The sequence below is a fragment of the Aythya ferina genome, assembly GCF_964211825.1.
Source record: "Aythya ferina genome assembly, chromosome: 17".
Classification (NCBI taxonomy): Eukaryota; Metazoa; Chordata; class Aves; order Anseriformes; family Anatidae; genus Aythya; species Aythya ferina.
In genome coordinates this window covers 1663944-1681713 of record NC_140316.1, presented here as the reverse complement: position 1 = coordinate 1681713, position 17770 = coordinate 1663944, and the positions used below count along the sequence as shown (strand labels likewise).

The following is a 17770-nucleotide window of genomic DNA, read 5'->3' as shown; positions in this document are numbered from 1 at the left end:
AACATGCAGAGAACAATAAATTCACCTCATAAGGTTTTTTTTCTCAGTAGCCAATTGTTTGTTATGTTGGATAGAGATATTTTTTCCTCTTCTGATCCTATAAAATCTCAGCTGCCAAAAGCAAAGAAAGGGTGTATGGACTAGAAATAAAGAATTAGCAACCAATTCCCTTCCTCCCCATCAGCGCTGTATCTGTATCCCAGAAAGTGCTCAGGAGTGCTCGGTTATTGGAGATGCCATCCTTCAGGCATGCTGTAACAAGAGCTGCTCAGCACATTAACAGCCTTAAAAATGCATTTTGAACAATTGCGCTGTGTGTGTCTGTACTACCATGGTGTATTATTTTTGTTCCATGTATCTTTCTTGTTCCTCTCCTGTTGTATTTTGCAGCTCTGCACTGTAAATGTCCCTGAGGTGTGGCTGATGCATCGCTGTGTTTAGCTTATGAAGTAGTTTGGGGTCCATTGGGATATGGGGTGCTTTGTATATGTCACTTGTGATTCAGTGAAACTTGCTTTCATCTGAACCTACTGTATCAATCAGAGAAGCAACATAATTAATTATGACTGGGCTGCATGAAAGTTGCACACATCAGACGTTAGAGTCCTGGAGTTGCTCATGTTGATGGTAGGCGTGAAGTTGAGCAAGATTAATACTGACACTGCCATGAACTGTGCCTGACTTCTGTCTTCTCCTGCCATCCATCATCATCATCACATGTTGGGTGGGAAGGGGAAGCGGTTCACAAAGGAAGGGTCAGAGCAGTGAAGAACTTTCATACATCTCTATTCTCCTCTCTAATTTCAGTGCCTTAAATTTTTTTTTTTCAGCTGTTAGACAGTGGATGCAGTACTCCAACACAGAAATGACAAAAACAGCCCTCTCCCCTCAGAAAAGAGAGGTTAATTTGTCAAGCCATGTAAAGCATTTTAATTACAGTTTGTATAACATGTATAAATAAATATTACATTCTTTCAGTCTACAATACATACTAGGCTTATTTTGTTAAAATGTCCATCTATATTACTGTGTGGCAGGATTGATTTTGTCCAAGAAATAAACAACAACAACAACAACAACAAAACAACAGAATACTGAATTTAGTAATTAAAATAATAATAATAATAATAATAAAATACATGAATGAAGACAGGACTATGCAAATGCTTCTGGCTAACAATCAAGAAATAACACGGCTTTCCAAAAGGTTGGATAGTTGGACATACCATCTTCCTTGGAGTTACAGAAGGTTTTATTTTGTCAGTGGTTTCCTCAATGTATAGATTTTGATCTGCATCTTCCATTGGTGCAAACTGGCACTGAGTCAATGTAGTTCTGCCAGTTTACACAATGAATTTATGGTTCTATTTTGTATTTTCTTTAGATTCATTGCTGGGTTTGTATTATGGTTTTCTTTTTTTTTTTTTCTTTTTTTTTAATAAAAAACAATAGCTATACAATCTAGTCTAAAATGTTCAGTCTTAGGTGGTCTACTGTCAATAAAATAACATAAAATAAAATAAAAATTGCAGTTATTTCTTGATCTTCCTTCAGTAACATTTCCCCTCTCCCAACAGTCTGTCCAGAGGCCAGCTCTCCCAGCACAAGGAAATGCAAGTCTGAGGACAATCTGTGCCCTAAAGTCCATTCTTCTAGCTTCAGAGTTTGGTGAGAGCTGGTGACATTGGAATAAACAGAGACTATACAATGAAACCATGAATTCATGGACTTGGAAAAAAAAATAAAAATCCAGACTGTACATATTTGACCTGCATGGTGTTCATTCCAGGTACACTTAAAATGCATCAGGGGGCACTCCCATTGGTTATTACTTCAACATACTAACATAAACCAGCACTTTCTTCCCTTGGTGAAACACAAGAACTTTGGTTGTGGAAATTTAAAACAAACAATGAAACAAACAATCCAAACCTGAAAGTAAAAAGAACGCTCCTTCCAAAGAGAACATATTTTTAGCTAGGATGAAACAAGTGAGGCTTTTGCTTTCAGAAGAGATGCCACATGGAGATTATTAGTCGATATTTTGTCCTCTGAATTCTTTAAATGACAGCAGATTTTTTATAGCTAACTTAGAAATATAATATTATTGGTCCACTGTGAACTTACTGGGTTGAATTTTTTCCTGATTTTAAAATATTTAGAAGAATATTATGAAAGGGAAAATGATACTGTTTCAACTTACAAGACAATCAGAAAAGTAAAAATAAAAATACCTGGTAATTTCTTTCTCCTTCATATTCAATACCAAAGACACATCTTCACTTCAAATGAAGGAATAGAAAGAACCAGCCTGAATACCAGTCTAAAAAGTCTCCGTACTGGTCATGTGTCCAAAATTGGGATGTTCTATTAGTAACACAAACAAGTCATTGTTTGTCTCTTGCTTATTCTTTTCATGCTCTTATATTCTTTCTCTCTCTCTTTTTTTTTTTTTTTTTCCTGAATAGTTTTGGTACTTTGAAACATTAGTATCATTATTGTTTCTATGAGACATAAAATACATTTTCACAACCTCACCTTGCCCAGTTCATTATATTGGTCATACCGTTTCCTTGTTCCTTTCTGCTATTTATGTTTCACTTCTTAAATCCGTGAATAGCAGAATAGCTGTTGGAAAAACAAAAGAAAGTGAAAAACTTAAATGAAAAAAAAAATAACCATGGACAATTTGGCAAATTTCTTTCCCTGATTACAAAAACTGCCTCATCATTTCTCCTGGTGACTCCTTCCCCTTTCCCTATTCTCTCCCAATATATATTGTAGAACTGAAGGCATCAAGGTGTGGTTAAACCCCCCAAAAAACAGCCAGGAGCTACACTTTGTCTTTGAACTTCTCCATGTAATTTCTTATCTCTTTGGAGTCCCCCAGGTCCATATCCTGGCACACCCATTTAATGTCATCATCATTGCTACTTAGGATTGAATTGACAGTAGGACAACCATCGTCAGGTGGGATGGTAGTGAATGTTGTGAATTTTACCCGCTTCCGTTTAGATGTTGGCGAATGTAAAGGTTCGGATTTCTGTTCCTTTACAAGCTTGCCCCCTGAGTCAGCATGCCTGTGAACCTGGCTCTGAATGTTCTTCTGAGCACTGCCATTGAGGAGCTGGTTGCTCTCCTCGCAACCTGTCCCTCGGTCAATAATGGTTGTGTGCTCATCCTGCTGAGATGATGCATCTGCTGTGTTCTCCAGCAGTTCTGCTTCATTTCCTAGCCAGACCCAGTCATGGGAATGGGTCATGGTGGCCTGTCCTTCCACCAGAACCTGCTTGTGGCGGTACTTAAGTGCAAATGTCGCACAGTTTATTAGGAAGACTAGAATTGCCAGGCAGAAGACCCCTAGCAGAGCATACATCCCGATCTCCAAATCGCTAAGGCCTCTGGGTGCCTGCACCAAATCGTTTTCCTCCATGCCTGCACTGCCTTTTGGGAGGTCTACTTGAGCAGGGAAGTTGGTGAAATCTATGGGGATGTTCTGCAGCTGGCTGTCATCTGAGAGTTTGCCACCATCCAGTCTGTTGTTTTTCATCACTTTATTTTTTATTACAGATTTTGCTGTGGTGCTGACTTTCCTGATGGCACTTTCCTCTCGCTCTGCTGAAGAGCTACCATAATATCGTCCATCCTGGCCATACCGCTCCTGATCGGACACTTTGTGCCGCCGGTCACTAGCATGGTTTTCAATCTCATCAGCATCGTAATCTCCACCTGGGTCAGAGTCTGCATCATTCTGGCCAAACTTAACTTTGACGTTGCCGTTTCCCACAGCCAGGATACTTTTCCTCTTGGACTTTTGGCAGGCTTCAGAAATCATCATGTCTACCTTGATTAATGTGCCCTGACCTTCACCTTCCGCTGCTACAACTGGCCATTTCAAGGCAGCGTTCTGGTGGATTGAGACAACAGCTTCATCTAATGACATGGCAGAAAGAGAGAAGTCCTTAGGATCATAAATGTCCAGTGGAGTAACAGAGCTGTCACTGAACTGAATCCAGGTGCTTACCACAGCTTCCTGAAAGAAGAGGGGTATGGTTAAAGACAGGATCTTAAATAGAACAGCTAAAGCCACTGCAGCTTATTGATCGCTCAGCTCTGAACAGCAGCTGGAGGAAATGGGAGACAATGTCTCTGGACTGCATTTAAAGCAAACCAAGCTTCAGCTGATGGGGCAGAAAATAGGTCACATTTTTCACTAACATTCCACTGCTACCCTTCCTGCAAATATTTTGCAAAAGAACATATGAAATAATTGATATGAGATGTCCGAAATAACAAAGTATTCATTAACAAGCTACAATTTACATGATTATAAAGAAAGCAAGACATTCCAGTCATACAAAACCTGTGAGAGACAAAACAGAAAAATTACTAGAGGCACTTGACAGAACACTTAATTTCCTCATGTTGCCCATGCTCAGGTGTCATAGGGAGCTGTCAAATTAAACAATGCATAAAAATCTTAGCAAGGATAAAGAGCTACCAGACTGTTTTGGAAGTGGTTAGAGAAAAAGATTCACCTGAAAGAAAAAGACTCATGGAACAATTGCTATTTTGCAGGAGAAAGATTTGTTTTAAATAAAACACACTTTATCCTTGAAATAATTGAAAACTCCATCGCATTTCTGTTTCAAGGAGAGGAGGATGGGGATTCTGGTATGAGCTCTATGATAACAGCACAAAAGGCTTCGATTTAATTGGACTGTCTTTGTTCTCTGCAGGTAGCACTGTTAGAAATCATCATTAGAAGCACATACAAAGCTAGAGGTCATCTCTTTGCCATTTGAATCCCATCCAGATGATACAGATATTTACTTCTCCACATCTCAGTAGCGTTCTTTGCAGGAGATTTCTTTATTTTTTGCATTTCCTCTATGTCTTGCCTGTTTAGCTAGAAGACATGCAGGCAGATTGCTGGAGTGCAACTTCACACAGAAAAGTTTTCTTCACCAGTCTTAAACCACAGATGGCCCTAATAACTTTACACTTGGGTACATCAGAAAAACTGGGCTGAAAATCACCATCAGGGAAAAACATTGCCACCCTGTTAACATCCAGTCATAGTACAAATTTACAACCCAATATGGTTTCCAATAGAATCATAGAAACATAGAATATCCTGAGTTGGAAGGGACCCATAAGGATATTCAAGTCCAACTCCTGGCACCACAAAGGTCTATCCAAAAGTTTAGACCACGCTACTAAGTGCACAGTCCAATCTCTTCTTAAATTCGAACAGGCTTGGTGCAGTGACTACTTCACTGGGGAGCCTGTTCCAGTGTGCAACCACCCTCTCGGTGAAGAACCTCTTCCTGATGTCAACCCTAGACTTCCCTGCCTCAGCTTAACCCCGTTCCCGCGGGTCCTATCACTGTTGTTTACAGAGAATAGGTCACCTGCCTCTCCACTCCCCCTTGTGAGGAAGTTGTAGACCATGATGAGGTCCCTCCTCAGCCTCCTCTTCTCCAGGTTGAACACGCCTAGTGACCTCAGTCACTCCTCATACATCTTCCCCTCTAGGCCCTTCAGCATCTTTGTCACCCTCCTCTGAACGCTCTCCAACAGTTTAATGTCCTTTTTGTACTGTGGTGCTCAACTGCACACAGTACTTGAGGTGAGGCAGCACCAGCACAGAGTAGAGCGGGGCAATCACCTCTCTCGACCGACTAGCGATGCTGTGCTTAATGTACCTCAGGATATGGTTGGCCCTCCTGGCTGCCAGGGCATGCTGCTGGCTCATATTCACTTGCTATCAACCACAACCCCTAGATCCCTCTCTGCTGGGCTGCTCTCCAGCATCTCATCGCCCAGTCTGTATTTAAAGCCAGGGTTGCCCCATCCCAGGTGCAGGACCCGGCACTTGCTCTAGTTAAACTTAATGCAGTTGGTGATTGCCTAGCCCTCCAATCTGTCCAGGTCTCTCTGCAAGGCCTTTCCACCCTCATCTGAGTCCACAACTCCTCCAAGTTTGGTGTCGTCAGCAAATTTGCTCAGAACACCTTCTAGTCCTACATCCAAATCATTTATAAAAACATTGAAGAGGACTGGCTCTAAAATGGAGCCTTGAGGGACCCCAGACCCCACTAGTGACCATCCACCAGCCAGATGTGGCCCCATTTACCACAACCCTTTGGGCTCTACTCATCAGCCAATTGCTCACCCATTGGATGATGTTTATGTTAAGTTGTATGCTGGACATTTTGTCCAGTAGGATCCTATGGGAAACCGTGTCAAAAGCTTTGCTGAAGTCCAAAAAGATCACATCAGCTGGTTTCCCTTGATCGACTAGATGGGTGATCTTGTCATAAAAGGAAATCAAATTTGTTAGGCAGGACCTACCCCTCATGAACCCATGTTGGTTTGGGCTGGGGGGACAATGACCACATTGTCCCCCAGGTGCGCTTCAATAACTTCAAGAATCAACTTCTCCATAATTTTACCAGGCACTGACGTGAAACCAACAGGCTTGTAATTGCTAGGGTCTTCTTTCTTACCCTTCTTGAAAATTGGCACAACATTTGCCAGCTTCCAGCCTACTGGGACCTCTCCAGATTCCCAAGGTCATCGAAAAATAATTGAGAGAGGTCCCATGATGACATCAGCCAGCTCTTCAAGCACTCTGGGATGAATCCCATCTGGACCCATGGACTTGTACGGATCCAGGCGGAGCAGCAAATCCCGCACGTGTTCAGGGTCAGTTGGGAGTTTGTCATTCCCACCATCATGGTCCTCCCGCTCAGAGCACCCTGGGTCCTGAAGCCCATCATCAGTGCTGAAGACAGAGGCGAAGAAGGCATTAAATGTCTCTGCCTTGCCTATGTCATTGCCTGTGAGGAGACCTTCCCCATCAAGTAGCAGACCTATGTTTTCTTTGGTCTACTTTTTTCTCTTCACATATCTAAAAAAAACTATTTTATTGTCTCTCACAGACATGGCCAACTTCAACTCTAGTTGGGCTTTGGCCACACAAATTTTCTCCCTAGAAACACAAACAGCATCCCTATATTCCTTCCTCATCACCTAACCTGTCTTCCAACAGCCATACACTTTCTTTATTTGCCTAAGCTCCAGTAGAAGAGCCCTGGTCAGCCAGGCCGGCCTCCTGCCCCACTTGCCTGACTTCCAATATTTTGAAATCACCTGATCTTGTGCTTTTGGGAGGCAGTGCTTAAAGCACTGATGGACACCAATGCCTTCAAAAGCAGTTTTCCAGGTTGACCTTGTTGACTAGTTCCCTGAGCAGCCTGAAGTCTGCTTTCCCCATATCCAGGGCTGAAGTTTTGGTGGCAGTTTTCCTTCCATTGCCATAAATTCTAAACTCAACCACTTCATGGTCACTATGACTGAGACAGCTGCCAATTGCCACGTCTCCTACAAGACCCTCTCTGTTCTCCAGCAACAGATCTAGGAGGGCACCTTTCCTAGTTGGCTCCCTTAGCACCTGCACCAAGAAGTTATCATCTTGGTGCTTTACAGACCTCCTGGACTTGCTCATGTCAGCCGTGTGGTGATCCCAGTTGACGTCTGGCAAGTTGAAATCCCCCATAAGGACAAAGGGAGTTGATCTCGAGGCATCTCATAGTTCTGCAAAGAGTAATTCGTCGGTATTGTTGTCCTGACCTAGTCGTCTGTAATAGACTCCCACAATGACATCCCCTTTATCTGTTTGTCCCTTAATCCTTACCCAGAGGCTCTCAGCTTTGCCATCGCCAACTTGAAATTCCACACAGTCCAGCCCATGCTTCACATACATTGCCACCTCGCCACCTCGCCTACTCTGCCTGTCCCCCCTGAAGAGCCTGTAACCATCTAATGCAGCACACCAGCCACAGGACTCATGTCACCAGGTTTCACTTATGTCGATGATGTCGTAGGTGTGGGACTGGGCCAAGACTTCTAGCTCATCCATTTTATTCCTCATACTGCGTGCGTTTGCGTAGAAGCACTTCAAACGCACCTCCCTACATGCAGCACCTTGTGGAGCTGACTGAAGGACCTCACTAGCACACAGTCCCTCTGATTCCAGGGCACCATCCCTTAGCTCATCACTGGCATGCCTGGTTTTATGCCCTTCCCCCTCTGACTCTAGTTTAAAGCCCTATCTATCAGCCCTGCCAACTCCTTAGCAAATTTTGGCAATTTTAGCAAATTGGTTGCAATTTTTTATGCTATGGCTATAGACAAAAGGAATCACAACCCTTTTAGTTAAATTTAAAGCTTTTCATTGGAAACAGCAAGGGGCATTTAGCTGTGCAGAAGGCTGGACTATACTGAATATTTGATTTCCAAAGTGCTATCAGCAAGTTCCTGAGGGATTGGAAGAAGGAAAATAAGTTGTGGCACAACAAGGAAGCAGGCAAAGTTCTTGTTGATTCAAAGAGCTGAAATGGAGCCAGAGTAGCTCAAGAGCTGGAAAGGGTGAAATGCATTAGGAAATTAAAACAGCTGATCTTCCATTAGAGAAACAACTGAGCAATGGCTGAACAGCCAAGGCACAGCTGATATTTACATCGTAGAAATCCATAGCAGAACAAACCCATCCATGGGAAAATAAAGGATTTTTTTTCCCCTATGGATATGTGTAGAGAGAAAAAGATGTATCTCCCCTAGTAATTCAAATCCCTGTTGCTTTCCTTCTCCCTAGAGATGGAGGGCAGCCTTATGTACTATGACAGAGGTAACTAAGATACATGTATTTTTCATCAACCTACGTAAGACAAAAACACCAGCGTCATTACAACTATATGTTGCAATAGGATTGGCATTGCCTATCAGTTGTACTTTTTTTTTTTTTTTTTTTTTTTTGAGAGAGAGAGCAGAATGAGGAAATGAGTGAAGAGTCCTCCTCTCTGCTCAGCTGTGGACTTCCATTATTTCCTGTCTCTAAATGGGGATTATTCACATTGCTAAATCCTTTGTGTATTCCTTTACAGCCAAATAGCATACCTAGTGTTGCAGAGCTCCACATTTGGTTATGACCTTACTGTGCAAGTAGGTTTTATTGGTTCTACTGGTGATAGAAGTGAAGCTCTGTGGGATCTGAAGTCTCTGTCCACACTAGGGAGGAAGATGTACAAGAAGCAATATATTCTTCTTTGCTGTTCTCTTCAAGTTATCAACACCCCTGGTTGGTTCTCCTGTCTTGACTCCTTTCTATTTTTCCAGTCTTCAAGTACCTTTCAGATTAAGAGGTAGCCAGCATGGAAAATTTCATCCAAATTGCTAGAATTTGACAAATTTGCAGTCAACTTTAAAACAACTTTTATTCTGTCCACTATTCCTTCATTAACCTGCACACTTGGTTTTATGAAGCAGAGGTAGAAAAGAACAAAACACCAGTTAGCTGAGATTTGCAGACACACATGTGATTTACTATAGATAACAGGGGTGTACAATATCCCAGCTTTTATTTTCAGCCAGCACTGAATTATTTTTATCTCCAAGAGACCTTTTTTTGTTAGGAAGAACCAATTTCTTTCCAACACAACACAACATAACACAGCACAACACAACACAAGACAACACTGTCATGTTTATGCTATGTTAATTAAAAGGGGAGGGGGAAGGAGGAAGAGGGACAGAATCTCAAATCCTGCCAAAATACATTGCATCAGCTCAAATATTCCACTTGGCAAAAGATAGCTCCTCTCATTCACATCGTTGAAGGCGAACTGAAGACAGGGGAAGTAAGTAAATTTCCCAAATGATTATAAATTCTGAAAAGCTGAAAAGAAAAAAAGACAGAAAAAAAAATGATTTAGTACCATGTCCTTCAAAGATTTGTTTCTGCAAATCCTACATACCACATCAATAAATCCCCTCCGAATCTCTGACAGGGTCCTCCAATTACTATCAGCAAACGAAGATGGATTGGAGCCTTCTTACCGACTAAGCTGCTGCCCCCAGTCTGATGCCCTCAACAATGAAGTGACAAATGCTTGTGTTCATTAATTATTAAGCATAAACAAATAGTTTGAGGGATTCTCTCTCTTTTCTTTCCTCTACTTTTCCCCTCTCTTTCACTTATGCGTACACACGAATACTCAATTGCACTCTATGAACAATGAACCACAACCACACATTAGTGTCAGTGTCTCTTAGAGAACAGAATGATTTATATGGTGACTGTGATGATGTGAAGTGAGGCAGATACTGTACATTAGATCACATTAATGACAGAACAATCCAATCTGGAAGAGATGAAGAAACTGCTTTCCACCACCACTGTTGATTACCAAATACCATGATTTCCCTAAGCACATAAAAAAAAAAAACTTTTATCAGGATACATTTTTTCTACATTTTCCCTTGTGCTTTCGCTGTTTACCTTCTCAACTCTAGTTATAGCTACAGACCACATAAGCATAAGTTTACCTGTTTTTCATGATCCACTGCACCTTCAACACCTTTTCTGGCCCTGAATTACATTGCTGTTCATCAGTCCAAAGATGCCACTTGATAAGTCTTCTTGGATAAGCTTGCATTTTGCTTTCTATTAATATTGTTATCTTTTATCATCCATGTTATATTTAGGAGGATAAAACTAGGGGGAAATTTCCAGGATAAATAAGTAACGTGACACTAATGGAAACCAGCAATCCCCAAGGAGCTCTGTTCTGCTTGATCTGGAATGCTTCAAACTCCCCTGTGAGAGCTGACCACAAACACCACTGTTTGCTGTCTGTGTCTGTTCCACCTAGTAAAAACAATCAGGCTCACACTCCAAAAGGCAACCTGAATGCGGGAAGCAGAGCTGGTTTGGAAGATCAGAGCAAAGCATATTAGTCAGAAATCTAGTGAGTCCTGCAGTGCCGGGACTTGCACAGGTTGCCTATGAAAATCTGGGAGCCATAGTGATGATTATTTTGCCCTCTAAAGCCTTATAAAACACTTGAAAGACTGCTTATCTTACTATGTTCCACTAAGCCCATCTGTGGCATCACAGTCAGCATCACTAGAAACCTTTTACTATGAAAGATTGTGATTATAAAGTGTCCTTCAGTACTTGCTCAAAAAAAGCTGGGATCAGCTTGATACCAGGGCATGATACCCTGTATACATCAAGCAATAATTAGGTGAGTAAAATGTGTAGGACTGATTGCATTTGAGAGAATTCTGCTGCTTAGAAATATGTATGAGAGGACTGATCAGTATGTTTCATTTCATTTAATGCCCAGAATTAAGAATCCTTTTAATGGTCTTTATTCACCAAAGGACAAATAAAAGTAGTTGTGAATAAGCCCTAAATTGCTGCAGTTAGCTGCAGTAGTCTTGAAGTGAGGCAGGACACCAAAGGAAAGAAAGAGAGAGCAGAATTGCTCTGTAGAAAACATTCCTCCCTAAAAAACGAAAAGGAACACTGTTCTCAGCTGCCTCTATTACGCCAGCTCTGATTGTTTTATCTGGGGACTTGAATGCTGAAATGGGTTTCCCGGGCTATTTTATCACATGAAATATCAAAGAATTACATATGCATTTATTTTTAAGCCTGTGGCTTGTGCAGTAAAAATTGGACTTGATTGTTATGATGTGAAAATGAAAGGCAGCCAACACTCAGATCTTAATTCAAAAAATGCATTCCCCTACTGTGTATTTCTTTTTTTCCTTTTTGTCCAATCTGCTAATGTGAGATTCCTTTCCAGTGGGAATTTGCTTGTATTTGCAAGGGAAGAATTCAGATTCTTATCTAACTACACATCCTTTCTCTTTCCCATGCTGTCTATTTCCTTTGTCATATTCATGTGCCATTACATTGCTCTGTTTAAAGAAGATAGAAATCTAATTTAAGAGTAATTTATATTATTAGAATGGGGTAATGAAACCATACCATAAAAATACTCTCAATATGTAATATTGATATGTATCTCAAAACTGTGAGATGTCAGTGAACTCCCAGAACTAGTTTGCATGAAGGACATAAGCTAAACCAGGATAGTATTGTGTCAATCCAAGGGGCAGAAAGGTGTAAGTAACTCCAGCTTGTCGTACTCATTCAGGTGGTGCTGAGTATCTTCGCCTTCTGTCAGAGGACAGCTGACATTTCGGAGGATGCTCCCTGAGGTTATAGCTGACCTCACAGGGTTGGGTCTTGTCACTGGTGTCAACAGGAACTACACATATGAAGGAGAAGAACTTGGCCTTTAGCAAGTGCTAACATCGCTTTTTTTTTTCCTTAAGAAAATGGCTTGAATTTTCCAGTAGCACTGAGACATACATTAATACACACAGCTATTTATTAAAGGCTTTCCTTTTAATTTTAGTTTTTCTCCTCCCATTTTGGTCCATCAGACCACAGTATACAGTGGTCTGTATATCCTACAGTGACGAAAAAACTATGATATGACTGTGAGTTAGCTCTGTAGAGCCAGTTGAAATGTAAGAGACCTTGAAGCTCATTCAGATCAGAAATGACCTAAACACTTAAGATTTTATTTTATTTACATTTGGAATAAAGCTTTAAGATGGTAATGTTTATTTTACCAATGGTCTGCAAGGTAAATGGAACAGCTTTCCTACCTGAGCAGATGGCCACTAAACATAGAATGTTTCCAAATTTTCAGAAGATATTTCAGCTTTGATATTTAGAAGTTGTTTAACCTGCATTTATTTTTAGGCACCTAAATAATCGATCCACTTTTAGCACCAAAGATGACCCCCTGACCTCAAGGAAAGGAGGCATGGGCTCAGCATCACTCAAGGTGACCTCAGGTTATGAGTTGCCAAAATATAGATAGATATATCTAACTTTAGTCATCCAAAATAAAAAAAAACTTTGACTTGTCCTCTTTGGATTGCTAAATATTTGGAAAAACTACCAACTTTTCAGGACTCACGCTTTGGCTGCCTTGGCCTACTTATTTGAAAATATTCAAATAAGAATTATTTTTTTCCATATAACAATGTTGATACTTACAATAATTCCTGAGAAAAATTAAACCTTCAGCTGTCTTTACTGTTATTTTGTTTTTCAGCTTCATCTGTAAGGTTTACATGAGTTATTTGGGTTATTTTGTAAACCTCTGTGAAAGGAATTGACACACATAAATAATGAAGTCCTTGCAATATTCAAGTGCATGCTTAGTTCTGGGTTGCACCTCTGAAAAAAACTTCTTTCAAAAGGGCTTGATTTTCAGAAAGCACTCAGCACTCACCTTCTGAAATTCCAGTTCCCTAAGGATCTCAGCTGGCATACTCTAAATTCATTAATTACTTCTTGTTAAATTTAGTCATAAGCATTACTGCATTTGCATTAATTCTAAGGGCAAGTGACTAAGAGATTTTAATTTTCTTTTACTGAGAAAAAGGTGATTGATTTTCTTTTGCCTCCTGCTTTACAGTCAGTATCTTTAATAAGCACAATCCAGTAGTGCTCTCTGTAGGCTCAGGCAGTAGACGTCATGTTGAACACTACTGAAATGTTGTGTCTTAACACGTCATAAACTGTTTTTGATAAATATGTTTGCATACTCAGAACAAATTAGATATAAATCTGAGTAGCTGATGACGTATCTGTGCAACCTTTCCAGATTCACAAGCTCTTTTATCTGCACTCAGAGCCATGATGCTTCCAATGATGCTGCAGGAGAAATGTTGTTCTGTCTACATAATACAATTGGGTGAGGCGTGCTTTAGCTTTCGTTTTTACCATCTTTGTCTGAAGACAATATGTGAGAAGTGGTTTCTAAGCCCTGGAGAAAGAGTATAAATGGGTTAATTACATAAGTTTCTTATGTTTACAGGATGCAGTAAATTGAACAGGTGGGCAGCATGTCCTTCTAGTTTGGACATTTTCTGGTCACTAAGTTATAAAACAATCTAACTTATTTTTATGTTCCAGAAAGTTAGGTAGCAATAATCATGAAAATGGGCCATAAAACTTGACTTGAAATCTCTCCCTATCTCTGTGAGATAAAATACAGTTTCTGTGAGAGGAGTAGCTGTGGACAGTGTTAATTGCATGGTCCCCATGGTCCCCAGTCCCACTCTTCAAATCAACTGACTGAAATGAACAATGAGAGCAATGAACATACAGGTTGTTCCGCTGCTACTGATCCTTGTTTTTAATCTGTTCCCAAACGACTGTTTGTCTCGATCTGCTGTTGTTCCCCAGTCCTCTTTTCCATAAGGGTTGTGACCTAAAACACGCTGCTTGAAAGCCTCCTTTTACAGAGATGGAAATTTGCTGGCTTAAATTAAGTAGGATCAGCATAATGACACCCTAATGAACTGAATGATGAACTCCCCAAAATCCACCTGAAAAACAAAAGGACAGGGAAGCCTGGCAGTCTGCTGTGACTCCAGGAGGTAAAAGAAATGTATTTGGCTTTCTTCTTCCTCTATTTTATAGCTCTTCAAAATATTAAATTGTTGTGAAACACAGAGCTCCGAGCTCTCCGGCATGGAAAACATGAGCACGCTTATAGAGCTAACAGAAATCTCTGTCCAGAGACTGTGTTGCAAAAATAACAGATGTGGCATCATTTAAAGAAAGGGTACTAAAAATGTAAATAATACAAACTGTAGTATAGCCAGAATTTTTACTGTGGATTAAGTCCATATTTGAAGGGAAGAAAATTAGAAGAAAATAGAAGAACTTAGAAGAAAATTCTAGAGTAACTCTAGAGAACAGCAATCACCATAGACATGTCTTAAACTTGTTACTGAAATACATAATTAAGTCATCTATAATTCACTTTGATAAAACATTGTCCCATACCAAAAAGAAACAACAGTAAAAACTGGAGTGTACACTACCTGCTTAGGAGTATGAAGTAGTTCTTGAGCAATGGTTGTAGCCACAATAGCCTGATTACTTGCTGCGCTTAGCTGAAGAAAGAGTGAAAGCCCTGCCACCAGTTGGACTCCAAGGTCTGTTATGGTCACTTTGTCATCTAGAACAGTCACTGTCTTCTCTGCCAGGATGGAGTCAGACAGAGGAGACAAAACCTTTTGAGAAACACGAAAGAATCAATTTAGAAAAATGCTGATAATTTAAAATAACATTTCTTAAGGCCATCATTCCTTCTTGTCCCCAAAATCTTATGCATATGAGTAGCAGACAAGCACACTGCAAAGACGGTCTGATTTCATGTGAAGGGTGGGAAAAAAACTTTCAATACAGAGTGTATGGCTGAGAACACTGCAGCCAGTACTTAGAACTACATGTATGCTGCCTCTGTTGTGTTATTTGAATCACTTCACTAAAAGAGTTGATTCAAAACTGTCTTCTGTTACTCTGGGTCCCAATATGGATGAGCTCATCAGACTTACCTCTCAAACATTTAAAAGGGAGGTTAGAGACATTTAGGATTTGCCCTTCACTTCTTTGCTTGAAAATTCTCATTTCTCTATCTTTGCCGTTCCTAATGGAACATCAAGGCAGTAGGAAGTGTTTCCTGTTAATGAAACTGACAGCCATATTTCAGTCCTTATGGGGTCTTAGGGCAGCTAGTTCATGCACTAAGTTTCTTCTCCGTATCTCCATATATGATATATCCATATCATATTGGATAGACTAGCTTTATTGAGATTTTGTGCAGCTGGGGCAGAACTGGGAAATGGTGTCATCAACATCCACTGTCAGTCTTTAAGGGTTATTAACCAGGTTGTATTTTTGTTTCCTGAGTTAATGCTTAAATACGTCAAAAGCAAATCAGCATTATCTAAAGATTTCTGTGTCATAAAGTCAAAATGGTGCCTATCAGATGATTGGTGGCAGCCTGCATCCATAAGGAACGAGAGCTCTAACTTCTCACTGAGCCTGCAGTTGCCGCCTTTCTTAAAAGTCTCTGAAGGCTGTATGGTATCCCACTTCTGACCATGCTGCATGTCTCAACCAGCACTAGCTTGGATGAATGTCCCTGGGTTAATGCTGTGTGTGACACTCTAAAAGGTCACAGGAATGTAATGGAAATTTATCCAGTTTCAAGATAGCAGAACACTGTACTAGATTTTATGCCAGTGCATAGATTCTCTATGGGAGTGGCAGAATGCAGCAGTCCAGAGCACAGTACCTGCATCGTTGTCATTCCTACTTCCCGTCCGATCAAAATCCTGCCTTCCTGCAGCTTGGCAATGTGAGGTTCCTCCAGTTTCATAAAATCCACCACCAGGTCTGTAATGTCAAACTGCCAGTTGGAGCCCAGCAGGTAGCTCAGCTGACCCCAAGGGCTGGAATCCTCAGCTACAAACTGTGTCAGGACTCGCACCATGGCATGCTGGTACTGGAGAGTGCATCCTCTTCCTTTCCGTTCATCTTCATCCTCATCATCACTGTCTCTGGTGAGTCTTTTTCAATAAAAAATAAAGTGTTAAACAAAACAAAACAAAACAAAACAAAACACATTTTCAAGAACACTAGTGAAAACTAACATTAAAGTGCTAATAGAGAGCACTACCTTAAGTTATTAAGACCTCCCTTCTGTTGTCTTAGGACCTCTGTTGATTCATGGCTACTTAGTATGATGAAGGACCATAGAATTGGACTGTACCACCTCTTCATCTAAGCTGCAATGTCTGAACAACAACAGTTACTGTTGCACTACATTGTTCCCTGTTGCACATGACAGACACACTCACACAAACAGAACCCCCCCCCGACTTTAAAACCTTTATTATACATGTATCTGCAGATGGCCAGTGCAGAGCTGAGGATTCCAGAGCTGCTGTTCCTCAAGGAAACAACTGCAAGGAAACTGCAATGTGGTTGCAGGTGCTGAAGCTGTTCTCTCTGCGAGTTAAAATCCACTCTATTATTTCACAAAAACACTTAAGAAATTGAGCATCTCAAACCCACCTTTTGTTGGAAACAATGGGGATTCGCCAGCCTTTTATTTGGCTCAGTTCTGTGTCTGAAATGTCGATCTGAAGAGGTAGGCGTGGAACCCAGACTGTGATTTGCAGAGGAGCACTCAGATACTGGTAGGTGAAATTCACGAGTGCGTTCACCTTGCCTTTCATTTCTTTACCATTGACATAAACATAGTCACATCTGTCAGAAACCTAAGGTGAGGGGGAAAGAGAGAAAAAAGAGATGGTATTTGCTGAGACAAAACAGGTTTGAAGTGTAACCCTGGCATCTCAAACCCCCGAAAGAAACAAAAAACACTCCCATCTCTTAATGCATGAAAATGACAGCTTTTTACAATGGGAGCAGCTGAACATGCAAATCCTTCATTGATCCAGGAGGCGCAATTGTGCTGGAGATGTCTAAAAACTGGATATCAGTTACGAAACTGGTGTTTGATTGTCTGTTTCCTTTGCAGTGAGCCACTAGCTGATCACAGTGCTGTGGAGTTTATAATGAGCACAGTTCCTTCACAGCTTGGCCAAGAGGAACCCAACAAACCATAACAGGTCTCAGTGGAGGTAAGCAGCAAACCAAAACTCTACCAAATGAGTTTTGACCTTCAGCAGGAGGTGAGACTGCTTTCAGTCTTCAACACAAAGCTGGCTCTGTAACGGATTTTGCCATTGAGGAACAACAGAATCCTACTCCTCCCCTCCACAATAAACTTTATCTGTTTATAAAAGTTTTCATTTTGGCTAAAGCTGTAAAGTATTTCTAAACACTGCATTAGATTTATCATTAACATGTAAATATTGTCCTGAAATATAAACAAGCATTATCATAGTCATGTAAGAGTTATATCAGTAATTGCTTCTTTAATCAATATTGTAATTTACAGACCATTGAGTTTTCTCATTTGTTACCTTACTGAGTACCAGTGATAAAATCACTCCCAAATTTATA

At 40.7% G+C, this 17770-nt stretch overlaps 1 protein-coding gene across 2 annotated transcripts in view; it reads right to left on the bottom strand.

Moving 5' to 3' along the window:
- Positions 1–902: 902 nt before the first annotated feature.
- TMEM132C (transmembrane protein 132C) overlaps positions 903–17770 on the bottom strand; it is a 225516-nt gene continuing 208648 nt past the window's right edge. The window contains exons 6-10 of one of the 2 annotated variants that reach the window (XM_084491633.1): positions 16814–17019; positions 16032–16305; positions 14773–14964; positions 3002–4033; positions 903–2628 (exon numbers count right to left, since the gene is read on the bottom strand). In XM_084491633.1, coding sequence (XP_084347759.1) covers positions 2605–2628; positions 3002–4033; positions 14773–14964; positions 16032–16305; positions 16814–17019 — 1728 coding nt within the window. In that variant the 3' untranslated portion in view covers positions 903–2604. Of the gene's footprint in view, positions 4034–14772; positions 14965–16031; positions 16306–16813; positions 17020–17770 lie in introns of both variants that reach the window. The other variant, XM_084491632.1, reaches the window with a different exon arrangement.